This window comes from Sciurus carolinensis, chromosome 1, assembly GCF_902686445.1.
Source record: "Sciurus carolinensis chromosome 1, mSciCar1.2, whole genome shotgun sequence".
NCBI lineage: Eukaryota > Metazoa > Chordata > Mammalia > Rodentia > Sciuridae > Sciurus > Sciurus carolinensis.
Window position 1 is genome coordinate 194,559,718 of NC_062213.1, and position 17,395 is coordinate 194,577,112.

Genomic DNA, 17,395 nt, shown 5'->3' on the forward strand with positions numbered 1-17,395 from the left:
TAAAAAGGGTCTAGAGATGTATCTAAGCGGTAGTGTACCTTCCTAGTATGTGTGAGGCCCTGGGTTCCATCCCAAACAAAAAAAGAGCCTTAAAATGAAGAGAAATGATGTTTCATTTTTAAATTATATTTAAAGAACTTTGAAAAGTGCCTGAGTCATAGTAAGCTATGTTTTCTATTCCATTGATTTTTTATAGGTTTTAATCTATTGTCTTATACTGTGAAAATCGAATGTTTGTTTTTTTACTTATCTATATTTTGAACTCTTTATAATTAATATGTAGTGCTGTTTGCTCATTCTTACAGTGGAATTCTCCCTCAAATTTCTTGTTTTGGTTAACTTGTCCAAAGGAATGTTTTTTAAAAAGCTATTATAAACTTTAAGGTCATTAAGTTCTTACCTTGCATGAGAACTGTTTCATAAGGACTGTTGTGATTTGCTTGTCTTCCCTGGTATTTTTTTTTTTTTAATAATTTGTCAGTTTATATGCTGGCTAGTTCTTGTTTTTACTGTTGTATCCCCTCCGTGTACTGGGAATTGAACTCCAAGGTGCTCTACCACTGATCTGCATCCCTGCCCTTTCTGTTTTTTATTTTGATACATGTCTTACTAAGTTCCCCAGGCTGGCCTCAAACTTAGGATTCTCCTCCTTCCCTCAGTCACCTGCATTGCTGGGATTATAGATGTGCGTCACTGTGTCTGGCTTTTACGTTATTTTTCAACAAGGCATACTAATAAATTAAGGAAATTATTCTAGAATAAGTTTATCAGTGACCTTGATTAATCATGTCATTAAATACAAAGGAGAGTTAAAAGATATAGAGGCATCTTTTACCAATTGCACTGTTTGTAGCAACAATAGATACAGATCATAAACAGTCCTAAGAAATTTCTAAAGGCAGCCATAAGAATGGACAACTGACACAAATGGTATGCCTTTACGCCATGTACAAATAGAGAAACAACATGTAACCTATTTGTTTACAATAAAAAAAAAAAAAAAAAGGACAACTGGTCAGAGGGAGAACTGAGTAAGCTGTAGGCAAAATTTGTTTATGAGATGCCAGTGTTAAACACCCCAATATTGTCAATGACTTTTTTATGTATGGCTGTATTAGACATGATACTTTATATTTAGATGCAATTGTGTGCAGAGTTTAAGCCAGACCTTGGCATATATGCAATGGGAATATAACATAAGATGTATTTGGGGTTTTAGGATTTTTTTTTTTAATGTCTTTTTAGAATAGAATGCCCAAGCTACAGTAAAATACAATACTTTGCATTAGTAATAATCATTTGGGGAGCAGTGATGCAGTCTAAAGAAGGCACATTGGGAACAATCTTGACAGGGCACCAGCCACATGGTCAAGAAGAGTGTTGTTACTGAAAAAAGGAAGTTTGTATCTGGATGTTAATTCATGTACTCCTTTTTCCAGTTGGTTCTCTGTTGCATTTTTTTGTTCCAGTGTTGAAGATACTACTCAAATTTTAATGAGGTCAAATATGATCATCATGCATGTCTTCAGCATGTTCTATGAAAAACATTGGGTTACTTTTCTTTTGGTCTCTATGAGAGAGCAAAGTGTTCATTTTACTTTTGAAGTATAGAAAGAAATAGCATTTCTATTTTCATAAGTTGTATATTTCAGCATTATTGTATCTTGATAGCTAGAAGCTTATACTTCAAATAGCAATTAAATCTTAAGAAAGTATCTAGATATCCTAAGATCTAGGGGACTCATCACAAAGAAATGAGTTTCTGGACATTTGATGATTTCCTTTAATTTAGTGAAGAATGAAATTAATGTATTTTAAAATTATATCCAAATGCTGTTGTAGAATTTGAAGAAATACTTTTGTGATCTAAATCTGGCCAGAATTGATTTTTAAAAAATCTTTCATATACCACATTTCCCCCTAAGATGAATAGTCAAGATTTTCAGCATTTGACCATGACACATACTAAAAAACAATCTTTGGTGAGAAACGAAACTTAATAATCTTTTGATTCATATTTGATCCAATTAGGAAGTATTTAATACACAAGATACTGCCATGTTTTCCAGTTTGTGAACAGATTTAATATTAGCAACTACTTTAGTGAGTTCAGGTGGTGTTTCTTTTTGCATTCATAGGGAAAAACTTCATACCAGTCAGTGTTAAGTAGCCGTAAGTATGATCTGAATTGAAGTCTTCTGATTCTGTGTTCCATGAGCTTGGTAGCATTTTACTTTAAACTTGTTACAAGTTTTTTTTTTTTTTTTTTAATTCATTCTCAGTTTTCAGCCTGTAACATTTAGCATGGATTCATAACCAAAGCTTATATTCTTGTTTTCAGAAAAACCTATATAAATTAATGTGGGTATTAGCACTTAATCTAGCCTCTTATAAAGTTCTTACCCTTTGGTTTTTATGGGATCATGTAGAAGGATTAAGGTATAAGCCTTTGCAAGAGAACAGCAATTACAAAACAGTCAACTGTGTGAGCTGCTAGTTGTGGTTATGAGATGTCTTCCATGAGGGATACCTTTGTTTATAGATAATTTGGAAAGCATACCACAATGGTAACAAGTTACCACAGTTGACTTGGATTTTTGTCTGTGGCTTGGGCTTTCCATTTCAGAAACTGATGAACTTACGGTGGGTTTTCTTTCCACTCAGAGTTTCAAATAATTGTGCCTAGTCTTTGGGTTGCTGTAGATTTCTTATCAGGAGATTTATAGTAATTTGTAAAAAATGCCGCACTGATCCTTAGTTGTTCCATATTGTATAAAGATAAGATTTAAAATATAAAATTGTAAACCACATTAATAACCATTTTCATTAACTTTTTTTACAATCTTGAATTTGAGATTCTGTACCGTATGTTTTCAAAATATGATATTGTTCTTGCTGTTCTTTGACAGACCCCTTATCCCTCTGGACAGAATGCAGGTCCAACCACGTTGGTATACCCTCAAGCCCCTCAGACAATGAATTCACAGCCTCAAACCCGTTCTCCGGTAAGTAAACAAAAGCTTGTGCTGCATAATATTTTCCACCTCAATTTGTATGTGTAGTAGCTTGGGTTCTTTTGGCAAATATTTTTACCAGATTTTGGACATTGTTCCATTGATGATTTATTATTATTATGATGATGATGATGATGATGATTAGTGTTATTGGTTAGTATTGCATTTTCAGACCTTATGTATAGGAATAATTTGAATTTATTGACAAAAGAAGAGGTGGAGCTTTTTTACCTTTTTATTGCTTGTTTGTGATGATTCTTTAAAGTCTGGTTGCATTCAAGTTTACTTCATTTCAGCTGTTAATGTGTGAGTTGTACTGTTCAAAATTCAGAAGAGTAAATGTAAAATAATGTTTAAAGGTAAACTGAATTTTACTAAGTACACTTAAATTTTAGTGGTTTGGGAAATACAACTTCTGACTCATTGTCACTGGATCAGTTCTAATCATTTTACAGTGTGGACATGTGCATGACATATACCAGGGGTGTATTCATTTCTTCAAATAGTAAATAAATTGTCATACAGATGCAAATGCTATCATCCTCTTTGTTCATCCTTCACCTGAATTGCAACAAGTATTGCAAAGATTGAGAATTTACTCAAGGTTCATCCTTCTGTCTCACAAAAGTATACAGTGGCTTCAGCTGTCCATTCCTTAGAACATGGTTTCCTGCCCTGCATGATGAGCTTTGGCTAGAAGGTGTTTCTGTAACAGCTCTCATTGTATCTCACATCCCTCTTTGTACCTCAGCTCTGTGTATTCTTCTGAATACAGGAATCTTCTTTTTGTTCCCCACCTCTGCTTTTTTTGCCTGGAATACAGGAATACTTCATTGCATTAGCTCCTGTTCATTTGGTTTTATGCATGAATTTCAAATTGTTGAAATGTACCAAAGACTTAGTCAAAGAACTAGGATAGCATAGACTGCACCAAAATGTAATCTCTTTCTTAACCCTCTTCCTGTCTTTTCCCTGTGGCCCTCTTTTCCAATACCTATTCTTAGATTCTGGTTCTCCCCACTGGGTGGAGGAACCATTCTAAAGAGGTGGGACTTTTGTCCTTGTTGCCTGTTTGCTCGTCTCTCCCTCTCTCTCTCTCTCTCTCCTCTCTCTCTCTCTCTCTCTCTCTCTCTCCCCCTCCCTCCCCTCTCTCTCTCCTCTCTCTCTCTTTTTTTTTTCTTTTTTTCTTTTTTTGCTGAAACGGTCAACATGATGTCTGGTGCAAGTTTTGTTCTGAGAGTGGTTTGGGGATGTGGACACTTTTGACTGTTTGGAGTGGGCCTGAGGTCTCATCAAATCAATTTAGATAGGCCCTGGTTTTAATCATTAAGCATGGAACATTATGGTAAGCTCTGATTACAAAGAGTTCTATGGACCTCTTACCCTTCCCCCTTTTTCTAATTATTGGAAAATAAAAGAATTAAATTTACATGGTTAGAATTGGCGCAAAACCTGACTGAAGAGCTGCATCTCTAAACCAGTTTTTTTGACAGCCCAGCAGAACAGTGCCAATACATTGCACAGACAACTGGAAGAGGAGGAAGGTTTTGGAACAGACTCCCGTTTACAGGTCCTTGGCTGGAAGAGGCTGGATAAAATACTGCATTGTAAGCAATATAACAAACTGTACTTCTTGCAGGCAGTGGTGCCTCTGGCACTCATAATTTTTGACCACATCCACTTACTGGCTGATGAACACAAATGCATTGATTGCTTCCTCTCTGAAAGTCTAACCTAGCATGGCAGTTTTTGCCAGGCATAGTGGGGAAAAGAATAACAAATTGGGTGGGTCTTCTCTATTGGGAATTAGCTAGGAATAATTTGGGGTTTAGAGTTTTCTTTATTTTGAACTTGAAGTGGGACATTCCTTTCAGATAAATTTGAATTTAAAAGATAAATTTCAAGGCTTCTTTTCCCCTCCGTTCCATTTGATAATTGAATATCAAGGGGGAAATTACCTATAGTTGTCAGCCATTTTTCTGTGGTCATAAACTTCAGAGACTATCCTTTATGCAGTTTTTTGCCATCTGCTCTGCTAGTGACCATTACCACCCCATTACTAAAAACCACACATATAACATTCCATTACCTACCCCAAAACAAGTGCAAGACTAGCAGGACCTGAACTATTCTTGCTTATTGTTTTGGGTTTGATATTCTTTATTTTGTTTATGTTGGTGCTGGGAGGGTGAAGTTGGGGTATGAAATTTGGCAGTACTGCATTTTCTGTTTTACATCCCAAGTTGCCATAGTCTAGTCTCATTCATCTCACAGCTGTCCCAACTGGTAAGGAGAGAGGAGAGGTAAGGTGTTGCACTAAGGAAGGGTACTTCCCGTGGCTTTGTGAGCAGCTGAGGCTTACTCCATTCTATTTCTGCATTAATAGGCCATTGGCAATTACAGTTTAGGCTTTTCTGTTCTTCTCTGGACAGCTGCCTTTCCAATCCAGCTGGCTTCAAATGGCCTCACTTTCTCTGTCAGGTTATCTTCGTTTCTGTACTTCTATTTGATACTTAGTATCTTAGTTAAGTTCATAATGTGGGACATCTTATTAAAAATAACAAAAATACTAATAAGCTACCTATCTGTTCCATTTTCTTGTTGTTCTGGAACTCTTAAAGCAGTTTGTTTTTAAACAGCTTGTTAAAAATAGTGAAGCTATTGATATCTTAATTGGGAGAGAGGGAACAGTTTGGCTTTTGCAATAACCTGTAACCATTGGTTATTTTTATATCTTGTGTTGCCAAGCACCAAAGTTACATCAATGTTACATTGGGTAAACCAACTGTGCTCAGAAGGGTGAGTGAGTGGATGGGTGGGTGGCATTAACATTGATTCCAAGTTCACATAAGGCTGCTTTCCTTTATATCTACTGTCCTCACCATCTTAAAGACCCCTCTTTAAAAAAGAAAAGGAAAAAAAAAAAAAAAAGAAATGTTCTCTTTTTAATAAGAGCCAGCAGCGACTACAGTTTGTTCTGTTGCTTACAGCTACCCTCAGCATTGAGACTATTGTCATTTCAAATAAAAAACTCAATAGCCAATGGTGACTAGTGCAAAATAGACTAGGGTACTTTCCCAGGGTACGTTCCCACTACCTTAAGTTGTGGTTTTCTTTCTTTCTTTTTTTTTTTTTAAATATATATATGTGTGTGTGTGTGTGTGTGTGTGTGTGTGTGTAATTTTATAAGGTAGTTCTCTGCATAGAAAGTTCTCTATTGACTGGAACATTCCAAATATATAAAGTTTCAACTTTTATATTAGAGCTTTGGAAATGGGACCTTTCTGTGGAACAGTGAAAAGACAGGTACTGCTGTACTCAGGTTACTTTTTTAACATGACCCTTCTCTCCCATTTTCTTCAAAACACTCTGGTGAAGAAACATCTTGCTTCCACCCCCTCCTTTTATATCACATGGGTATTGCTTAGTCTTGAAATTTAATGTCCATAGTAGAGATATGATCTGTTTTCTTCTCATAATTGGAAAACTAAAAGTAAAAGGCATCAATTTCTTTGAAGAGGGCATTTTCCCCAGTAACCATAACTGCTGCTGATCATTATTCTGAAAAACTGTAATACAGTGATTAGCCAATTTTTATGACCCACCTGATACACCCCCTAAGCCATAAGTCATTTAAGAAACCTTTTATTACTTAAAAAAAAATAGTTGATACTTTAGCTTTTAAGGCAAATTCTTGACAGAATTGTCTTCAGCATCATCTGACATTTTGGCAATGTGGTCCAGTGCAATTTGTTGACCTTTTTTTGTGTGACACAGTGGTAGTTGGGAAAACAATTCTGAATCTTTTGCAAGATTCTGTTGCACATAATTTCAATTCTGAGCATGAAGGATTATTTCTTAATCTTCAGTCCGATTCATCTATAATAACAAATTCATGGAATGTTCTTTATAGGAAGTAAAACAACTGAAGAGATATATTTTAGCTCCTTAAATATATTAAATAAAAACCCTGTGTAGTTTATGCTCAAAACTGCTTTCTTAATACCTTCGTTATTAAAGAAGGGATTTAACATCACCATACCTAATGTGTTAGTACTATGTATAGTATACAACTGTACATGCCCCAGTGTTTTTCCTGTCCTTTTTAGTTAAAACAATAGAAACCAAATTTTGCTCTGATGAATTGTTTGATCTTAGAGTTTTGGCAATAGAAATTTTCATGAATGAGAAAGCTTTTCTTCCATTCTCAGTTAAAGGAAACTTTGGAATATATATTATGCACTTGAAGCACTGTATGATTTAGCTGAGGAGTTAGGTTTCCTTTTCCTTTTATTCTCATAGCAAATAGCAGCAGGTACATATATATAGTGTTTGCTGTTGACAACAGATAAGAGTGAAAGATTTGACTTTTTTAATTCTTTTTTTTTTTTTCCTTTCTCAAGCCTCTAAATAGTATCATTTTGATTAGTCATGTAAGAGACTGATGTGCTTTGACATGCCTGGTATTAACCTTTACTAGTTAATTACATTTTAAAAAATGTATTTTTTTCATAAAACTTTATGCTTTAACTTCAAGAAATAAAAGGAAAATATAGAAACTTCAAATTCATGTATAAGATTTCTTATTTACCTTAAGAAAATTTGCTAGCAGTCCTGTTACAGTCTTTATTTCCCGCCAGGCATTATAATGATCTCCTGGCTATTTCTTGTAATATAAAAGCATTTCTCATGTCATCTGGCTGTATCAGTTACATACAGCATACTGAGTTTCATGTTTGTCTTAATATAATCACTTAGTGTCTCAAACTTTCATCTGCCTGATTTTAGGCTTTATTTGTTTGCTTATTTGAAGTATTTCTATCAGAAAGCACTCTAGGTACCTAACAGCTTAGCTGTTTTTCTCCCAGCTGATAAATGACAAACTATCTTGGTAGTATTGTTAACCTGTTGAATCTTAGTACCTGTCTGTCACTGTCCTGCAGCAAAGCTTTGACTGTTCTGTGTTGTTGTTTTTTTTTTTTTTTTTTTTTTTTCCTTGTGGGTTTTTTTCTTTTGGCATATTGTGTGACATTTTGGTTTTTGTTGTGGTGTTTCTGACTCTTTGTGCCTTTCCTTTTGTGTTTGTTTTCCCTCCTTTTCTCAGTTTGCAGCGGGGCCTCGACCTGCCCATCATCAGGTACTGTACCCTCGCCCCTTCACTATCACCCTTAACTAATAGGCGGGAGCTTCAGTAGCTGCTGACTCTTAGAATGCTGCCACCCATGGAGCCCCCCCCAAATTACTCTTTTCAGGAGTAGTTTCTATCTGATACAGTTCACTTCTTATTGTCCTTTACTAATTCCACTGCATTTTGTTATTAACACACCCTTTTGCTTCTGTTCAACAGCAAATTTTTAAAATACTCTAATCTTTTTTTCTTTCCAAAAAAGATTGATTTGAATTTAGACAACCTTGAAAAATTTAGATATATTAAGACTTCACAAACTTTGTTGATCTCTATATTATTTAAATTTAACTGAATGGAGCAGGCAACATTCTAAGGGTTTTCTGTTAACATTCTGATGTAACTTGTTTTGATGTGTATTAAATAGCATTAGTATTTCTAAAACCACTATTAATATAATTACTAACTTAGATTTAATGACATTGATTAACAACAACATACATTCATTTGCTGTGTGAAATTATCTTTATTCTTAGTGTATATAGAAAATACATACTTTATTTTAATATTTTTAGCCTGCTGGTCTTTTTAAGTGAATTTATTATAGGAATTAAAATTTCAAAAATGTGCATGCCAATACTATGTTTTTTATCAGGAATTGAGTAAAAGTTGGCAGTATGGGAGAAACAAATACTCTCATGCATACCTTCCTCCTCCTCTATGGAGTGTTCTGAAACTTCTTTTCCTGGTGTCCTGGAAGAAGCCTAGGTTTAGACTCTGATAGATCTGGGTTTGTATTACCAGCTCTACTGTGTAACCAGTGTTTAAGCAAGTTTTTTTCTGAGCCTTAGTTTCCTCATCTGTAAAATATGAAAAAAAACAGGAATAATTCCTCTGTTAGAGATTATGTATGTAAAGTATCTTATACAAAGTAAGCAGTCAATAAGTGATAACTGGTTTTAGTAATTGTTTTTATGCAACATAGTACTGTCAGAAAAATATAAGGGAGATATTACCAGTATTTACTAGTGGTATCATATTTAGAACTTCTATTACTGACTAAATGGATATTATTTAATTGAAGACTTTCAGTACAAGGATATATTTCTTAAAATGTAGTCCTTCCAGTTTGGATAACACAATGACCTTCCACATTCTGAGGTGTTAAAAGTTCTTTACAGGAAAACTAACTTGTGACCTTCCACATTCTGAGGTGTTAAAAGTTCTTTACAGGAAAAACTAACTTAAAATGAAATGGATGGCTATTTGGATTTCATAAAGAAATGAAACAGGTAGTTTTTAGCCTTAAAAGATTATATCATGGGCTGAGGTTGTAGCTCATTGGTAGAGTACTTGTTTAAGCACGTGTGAGGCACTGGGTTCAATCCTCAGCACCACATAAAAATAAATAAAGATATTATGTCCATCTATAACTAAAAATATATTTTTTTTAAAAAAAAAGATAGTATTGTAAAGTGCTTTAAGAGTTTGATTTTGATCCAGGCATGGTGGTTTTCACCTGTAATCCCAGCAACTCAGAAAGTTGAGGCAAGAGGGTATTAAATTCAAAGCCAGCCTCAGAAATGTAGGAAGGCCCTAAGCAACTTAGCAAGACTCTGTCTCAAATTTTTTAAAAAAGGGCTGGAGATGTGACTCAGTGGTACCATGGATTGATCTCAGGGGTGCAGCCTTATCCCCATCTCTTCTTTATTTTTATTTTGAGACAGGGTCTCACTATGTTGCTAAGTTGGCCTTGAACTTGAGATCCTCTTACCTCAGCTTCCTGATGACTCCTCATTATTATCTGAGTGTTCCCACATAAGTTATTTACTGTGCACAGCTTCAGTTTTGTCATTGGTAAAATGGAGATAGTAAAACCATCTCAAGATTTATATAAAGAATCACTGAGATAATCCAAGTAAAATGATTAGGGGAGGGAGACTCCAGGACATACGATTACTACTACTACTACTGCTATTACTACTACTACTGAAAAAGATAGTCCCTTAGATAAAAAGCTGGAATTATAATTTTTAATGAAATTTAGGCCAGGCTATAGAGGCAAGGTTGAAATTTAATCCCTTCTCAAGCCAAATTCTCCTAAAAGAGAAACCAGGGAGATGTGCATTCAAGAACCAGAGTGAAAGAAACATTTAATTTGTGCATTAAGTGGCAAGAAGGAATTAGAAAAATTTTCCAAGCTTCTTGATGTAAGGCACTGTTTAGTGTCTTTGTTTCTGTGTTTGCTTTTTGTACTTTAGTTTCTCTCAAAAATAATTTCAGACATCTTAAGGCAAAGCATGAGTAGAAGGAATCAACATTACCCTTGGCCCCATTTCTTTCTGTGGATTTTCTGCAGTAGATTGTTGGAATGCTGGGTAGATTTTGAAACCAGAATCATATTACAAAATAACCTGGGCCCGTCTTCTTATAAGAGTAGTCAGTTTCTTAAAGATTGTTTATCAGTTTTTAAGTTCTTATTGAATGTGTAGAAACTTAGAGGCCTACTGTTTCTCTATTTGTGTTCAGTAGCAGTGGTCCTTAAATCAGGATGTTGTAAGCATTTATAAATAGTTGACTCTGAGAAATTCTGTTTTCTAAACTTTCTTCTGAGTATTAAAGGCATGTGATAACAGTTTCTCTTTCCTTTATTCCAACAATCCAGGAGAACTTTCGGAAATCTTTGTGGGGAAAAGATTTTTCACGTGTAATATGACTCAGGAAAGTGTTGGCAGGTTGGTCTTTAGTTATAGGATGATGCTTAGGAAATTACAGTTTGTTTTGATTATTAAAAATAGAAGTATATATGCATATTGTATTTATTATTTATTCATTAGCAGAAAAAATAATTACTTTCTGACAGTTTTTGGGGGTGAGATCCTGAGATGTGGCATAAATCCAGAGCATTATTTTTGAATATGAAAAATTTAGGTAGCTGGCAGCTTTTTCTCTGGCATTGTCCTTTTCTAAATACCAATTTAAATTTTTTCATTATACCACAGAGTAAGGAAGTCTGTACCCTTGGCTTTAACAGTAGTTATCTTGAAGAACTAGGGAAGAGAGAAAGGGGATGAAGTGACACACTGCCTCCCAGGAGGTATCTGAACTACTGTTGTATGTAGTACAGAGTAAGCTGTTAGGAAGAGTTTATTGTCCTGAGTGCATTGAAAGTGTGGTCCAGTTTGGTTTATGATGAAATAAGTATAGATTGACATTTTGGGTGGGATAACCAGTCATGCTCTGTACATTGCAGTTCAGTAGCAACCTTTGATTTCTAAATGCCAGTCAATTCTCCATTGACAAAGAAAGCCTCCATCTATTTGCATGTCCCCTTCATGGAGGTGATACCATTTTCCATTTTAGAATCACTGACTGAATCCATATGTCAGGGGATCTTTTCCTCTCATCTGAAGTCAGGTGGAGATCTAAGCCTTGAGAGTTCACCTGGAAAGAGGTGCTTGTAATACAAAGCAGGACACACAGACTTGCATAATGAAAACTATGCAGTAAGAAGCACACTTTTAAAAGTACAACATCTATATCCTGGGGTACTTTGGGTTTATTATAATTTAAAACTTCAAGAAGAATTGCAGTCATAAATGGTTTTTCCGCTAATGTCTTTTTGCTTTGACCTGATAGAATTAAATCAAGAATTGGAATTATCATTTAAAGTATTGAATAGATTTCTCATTTCTTTTTTATCAGTGGCTACCTTGTGATCACTTACATCTTTTTATATTTTGATCTTATTTTTTAAGAAAAAGAACTTGATTTTGGATGATTTTCTTATGATTGTTATTTGTAAAGTCCAAAGGCAAAGATAATAAAACTTTTTGTAGATGCTTAGTAATAATTTATTCTATAATCATTGCAAAGAAAAAATATTAACTTATTCAGGTTGACTATTTAAAAGTAATTGATTTGAAAGCACACCATTTCTAGTAATCTAGAACCTTTATGTGTTTTTTCTATGTAATATGAAGTCACCTGAAGTGAAACAAATTATAAGATTTTAAATGATCACACTTTTCTTAATAGAGCCAAGAAACTACTATACAATGTTTCTTTTTTTATCCCCCCCCACCAGGAATTGAACCTAGGAACACTCAACCAATGAGCCACATTCCTAACCCTTTTTATTTTTCATTTTGAGATAGGGTCACACAGAGTTGCTGAGGCGAACTTGAACTTGTGATCCTTCTGCCTCAGCCTCCTGAGTTGCTGGGATTATAGGTGTGCACCACCACACCCAGTCTGTAGTTCTTTTTGCTTCCCTGCAAATCAGGAATATCATACTCTATTTAGTATTATGTCCATCATTTTTTCCTGATACCATCAGTTTTGGACTTTTGCAGAGATACTTTAAATTATTAAATATTTTCTGGGTTTTTTTTTTTGTTGTTGTCGTTTGCATTTTATTTCCCGAAGAACTTTTGGAATTGTAGTTTTCTTCAAAGAAAAAAAAAAAGTGTTGAGTCATTTAATCTGTAAAGCACTCTTAACTTTTAAAAGTATGTTTACTTTTTTACACTGATATTTGAAAATCACAAGGTAGTTAGAGACTGAAAGAACTGAAAATTCATTCAGAATTAAAACATGCCACTGGTATGATTTAGATTCTGACTTGTGTTATTTATTTCGAGTGTTTGGTCATTGAAATTTGTGTGGTTGTGGTTTTAAAGTTACTACGTTCTTATCCTTATTTTACTTTTAGGTTTCACAATAGAGATCTGGTGTTGGTTATATACCACGACTAAGTCCTGTTTTCATTATGAGAAAGACCAGGGAATTGGTAATGTTCATGGAATCAAATAATTTTGCACCTTGCAGTGTTCAGAAATGCTGAATAATATGCCATAGTCCTAGCAGTTAAATTTTAGCATAAACAAACAACAAAATTCATAAATCTTGATAGGATGTGCCAGCAAGAAATACATTACTTGGTGACAAGTATTGAAACTGCGTTTTCTTCCTGTTGTAGTTTGTTTTGAGAAACAGAAACCTCCCCCCTCCCCAAGAATAACTTATGATTATATTTTTTCATTACAATCCCTAAAGATTTCTGTACTGAAAATGGTACTATTATATTCCTAGGTTGAGATAAATTTGTATTGCTTTAGGTAGTCTCATTGATTTTTGAAAGTGAAATAATTGAAGGCTTGTGACTTGCCTCTGGGGACCAGACCTGGCATTTCAGAGTTTAGTAGATGTGAATAGGACGACAGATCACATACCTAAACCGTCTTGTGACCAGAACTCGGAGCTTTATGAAGGATGGTGGTAAACACTTGTATCTGGGGTCTTGTTCACATGGAGTTGTAGAGTGGGGAGCATGAAGAGTGGAGAACCGTGCCTGTTGGGAGTCAGCAAAACAGTTAACCTCATGCGTCAATGCTGTTGAATTGCAAAATGGGTACAATATGCTCTTAAGTGATATAAATGATGTAATATAAAATGAAACAGCCCCTATTTTTTGTTGGTGTTTGGGGATTGAAGTGCATGGTCTGGCACATAGCAGAGCTAGGTCTGTTTCCTTTAGTAGTGAGTCAACTTTCCTTTTCCTTTCCCCAAACATGTTTTACCTAGGAATGACATGCGCTCCACTAGGATGCTCGCTTCCCAAACTCTTTCTTAAGATCTGATTGAATACCCCTTCTTCCTCATCAAATTCTTAGGAGGTTTTTTTTGTTTTTCTTTTTCCATCTGACAGAATCCTCCAGGGCAGCACTGCGTAATAGAGCTTTCTTTGATGATGGAATGTTCTGAATCTGCACTGTTTACTACTATAGCTATTGACCACATGTGCTTATTGAGTCACTCGAAGTGTGGGTAATGCAGATAAAGGACTGAATGTTTCATTTTAGTTTATCAAACATGGATAGTGACTACTGTATTGGAGAGCTCTACTATCAGCCTTCCATCTTCTGATTCTTGATGAAACCTAAATATAATATTGACCACATATAGACAGGGAAATACAGAAAAACTTTAGGCTGAATTTTTATCATAAATTGTGAATCAGGTTAATACCTGAGTGATATCCCATTATGTGGACTTTTTACTGCTTGTCCCTTTATAATTTGTCAGAGAATCTTAGCATGTCATTCAACAACATTTTAGCCTTTGAAAATAAATTCACCAAAAAAAAAATCATAATTGAAGATCCTACTGCTTGTCCTTCCAATACCTGGACTTGTATTCTGCATAAAGATAAGGATTTCAGGAAGCATAGTTTTGGTATTTTTATTGCTTTGCAAATTAATAAGTACTCAGAATCCCCCCTCCCCATGTGGAAAGAACTATTGTGATTGGGATTTTTCTAGTTGCTGAAAATGAGTAGGATTTTCAAAGAATTTCTGACTATATAATTAGAAATGTGTTTGTCTTTTGATTCTTTCAGTGAGCAGTCATGAAAAATGATGCATCATAATTACTAGCAACTTCTAAAAGCATTTATACCATTGTTATTGGTCAGGAAGCTTTGGATAGTGGGGTATATTATTGCATCTCTAGAAGAATTGTCTAAGAGGAAACATTTCTCTCTGGCTTTTGGAATGTTTCTGGGAAAGTAAGCAATTATGAGTACTCCACCTTTGGCCTCTGTTTTAAGTGTGTCCTAGCTCTTTGGATCTGCCCCCAGTAGTATATCAAATTAGTATTGTTGTTCTCCTTTGCCATTCTCCTGGCATAATGGTAAAGCATTAAAAGACAAGGAACTTAAGCACTTGAACTGAAGTTTAGGAGATGATTCTTTTCTTGCGCATGGTTCTCTGTTCTGATGGTCCTGTAGTTTGATATTGCATGATACAGTTATCTAAAAAAATCTGTATAGTATGAACTGATGGGTTAAATTTGCCAAATAAATGCTTCAAAGGAACAAATAGCAAGAAACTCTGTATGAGCTTCAAAACAAAACTAAGAGTAGAATGTGAAGAGCGTAGCTTATTGCCAAGTTATATATAAATATATATATTATATATATTATTCTAACTCAGTACTAGTCAGTAGCAAAATGTAATTGACAAAAGAGTTGCTGTGATTCTTGGTTTCTTTAATGAATTGTGTGGTAGTACTATGAGAAATACATAGCCCTTTGGTTCAGCAACAGATATTTTCCCTTCCCCGCCCCTAGCCCATTCCCGCCTAGCCATTCCTCTTGCCCTTTTTGGTGTTAGGGATTGAACTCAGAGTCTCTGGTATGCTAGAAAAGTCCTTTACTACTGAGCTTCAGCTCCAGTCTAGCAAATACTTTTTGAGTGAGTGCCAGGTGTGTTCTGGGCAGACCTCATCTGAGTATTATGTTTGTTGTCTATTTAGTGAGACTTTGATGAATGGATCTAAATTAAGAGAATAGAGCAAACTGGTCAGGGAACTCAAATTCCTTCTTGGCAGAGGAGGTATTACGTGAAAAGAAGGTGATCGACTTAGGAAGAAAATAGCGGCATGAAAGTCTACAGCAGTGACAGTCTTCAGCTGGCTTGGAGATGTGTCCCCTGTGGAGAAAAACTTAACTTCATTGTAATTTTAGGGTTAGACGTCAAGTGAGTGGGTGGATGATACAGACAGAAAAATCTGGAGCCAGTTGAAAGAAAGACCTTGGCAGCGTCTGTATTGCATTTAAGTATGAAATGGAGCTGTGATTCAAGTGACTTGAGTTTTATGATATGACCCCATTGCTGTTGTAAAGGACTTGGTAGCTTTAGGTAGATGATTAGACTAAATGGCCTTTGCCTTCCAGGAGTGTTTTTAAAAATATTTTTTTAGTTGTTGATGGATCTCTGTTTTATTTATTTATTTATATGTGGTACTGAGAATCAAACCCAGTGCCTCACACATGCTAGGCAAGTGTTCTGCCACTGAACCACAACCCCAGCCCCAGGAGTGTTTGACTCTTAAAATGATTCTTCATTCCATCAAAAAGAAAAAGAATTCAGAAGAATTGTAAGCAGTTGGAAAAACCCATCTGTATGTTCCTTTTAATGACCTGTGGTTTACTGCCATGCCCATCCATCTGAGAATCTGAATTTCTTGTCCCACTACTAAAGGTAGTCTTTATTTGCTGTTGAATATTTAGGAAGAGGTACAGAAATAAGAATCCAGTTCTTTTTATTTCTTTGAATTTCCTGCTGATACAGCTTTTCTAGACCTTTACATATTAAGATCTCTGCTGATATGTGTGTTTTCAACTTCACTTTTAGGAGAAAATAGCAAGCTCCAGATAAACCTAATCTTGTGGAAATGGGATGTAGTGAAGCTGAGCAAAAATAGACATGTGTGGGAAGGGAGGGTGAAAGTGTCGGGAAGTAATATTGGCCAAATTATATTGTATATAATTTGTATATAATTTATATTATGTATTAGGTGCATGTGCAAATATGTAACAAATCCCATCAGTATGTGCAACTGTAATGCACCAATAAAAAACGTGGAATAAATAGTTAAAAGAAAAAGATGTGAGCTGGTGATATAGCTCAATTGGCAGAGTGCTTGCCTTGCAAGCACAAGGCTCTGGGTTCAATCCGCAGCACCACAAAAAAAAAGAAAAAGATGTGTAAAAATGGTATACCAAGGATATAGAAATGTAAGAACAAGTTTCAATTACTTTAAAAGATATAGAGACTTTGACTCATCTAGATAGGAGAAAATTACTTTTCATGAATAGTAAACATGAGTTTTGTGAAGAAATGATTGTATCAGGTGTCAGTTATGATTGAGGGATGTGCCATCTCTTTAGTATAATTGGGTGAAGGTCCCATCCCTTTGTCATTGGTAGAGAAAAGATTTCTTTAGATTGACCACGCTCGTTTAAAATATGTTGGCATTCAAGTTCATGAGAAAGGTAGCTTTGTGTAATAGTTAAAACTACAGACCTTGGGCTGGGGTTGCAGTTCAGTGGTAGAGCGTTTGCCTAGCATGTGTGAGGCATGGGGTTCCATCCTCAGCACCATGTATAAATAAATAAATTAAATAAAGGTACATTGACAACTTAAAAAAATGTATTTAAAAAAAAAAAAAAAGGTACAGACCCAGAGGCTTGGGGTGTAGCTTGCTGCCAGAGCACTTCCCCTGCATGCACCAGTCCCTGGGTTCTATTCCCAGCTTCTAGAAAGTGTGTGTGTGGCGGGGTAACAGTACATACCTGGAACCTGACTGTTTTAAGTTGTAGATGGACAATAATTTAATATCTGTATCCCTCAATTTTCACATACATCTGATAGGTGTTAATAATACTACTTGCCTGTTAGATTTGCTGTGA

General features: G+C 35.2%; 1 protein-coding gene across 30 annotated transcripts in view; it reads left to right on the forward strand.

Annotated features, from left to right (window-relative positions):
- Positions 1-17,395, forward strand: part of Eif4g3 (eukaryotic translation initiation factor 4 gamma 3) — a 294,208-nt gene that overhangs the window by 138,303 nt on the left and 138,510 nt on the right. For 18 of the 30 annotated variants that reach the window (XM_047526878.1, XM_047526927.1, XM_047526928.1 and 15 more), the window contains 3 exons: positions 2,910-3,005; positions 4,508-4,621; positions 8,119-8,151. In XM_047526878.1, coding sequence (XP_047382834.1) covers positions 2,910-3,005; positions 4,508-4,621; positions 8,119-8,151 — 243 coding nt within the window. The remainder of the gene's footprint in view (positions 1-2,909; positions 3,006-4,507; positions 4,622-8,118; positions 8,152-17,395) is intronic. The other 12 variants (XM_047526870.1, XM_047526894.1, XM_047526921.1 and 9 more) reach the window with 3 other exon arrangements.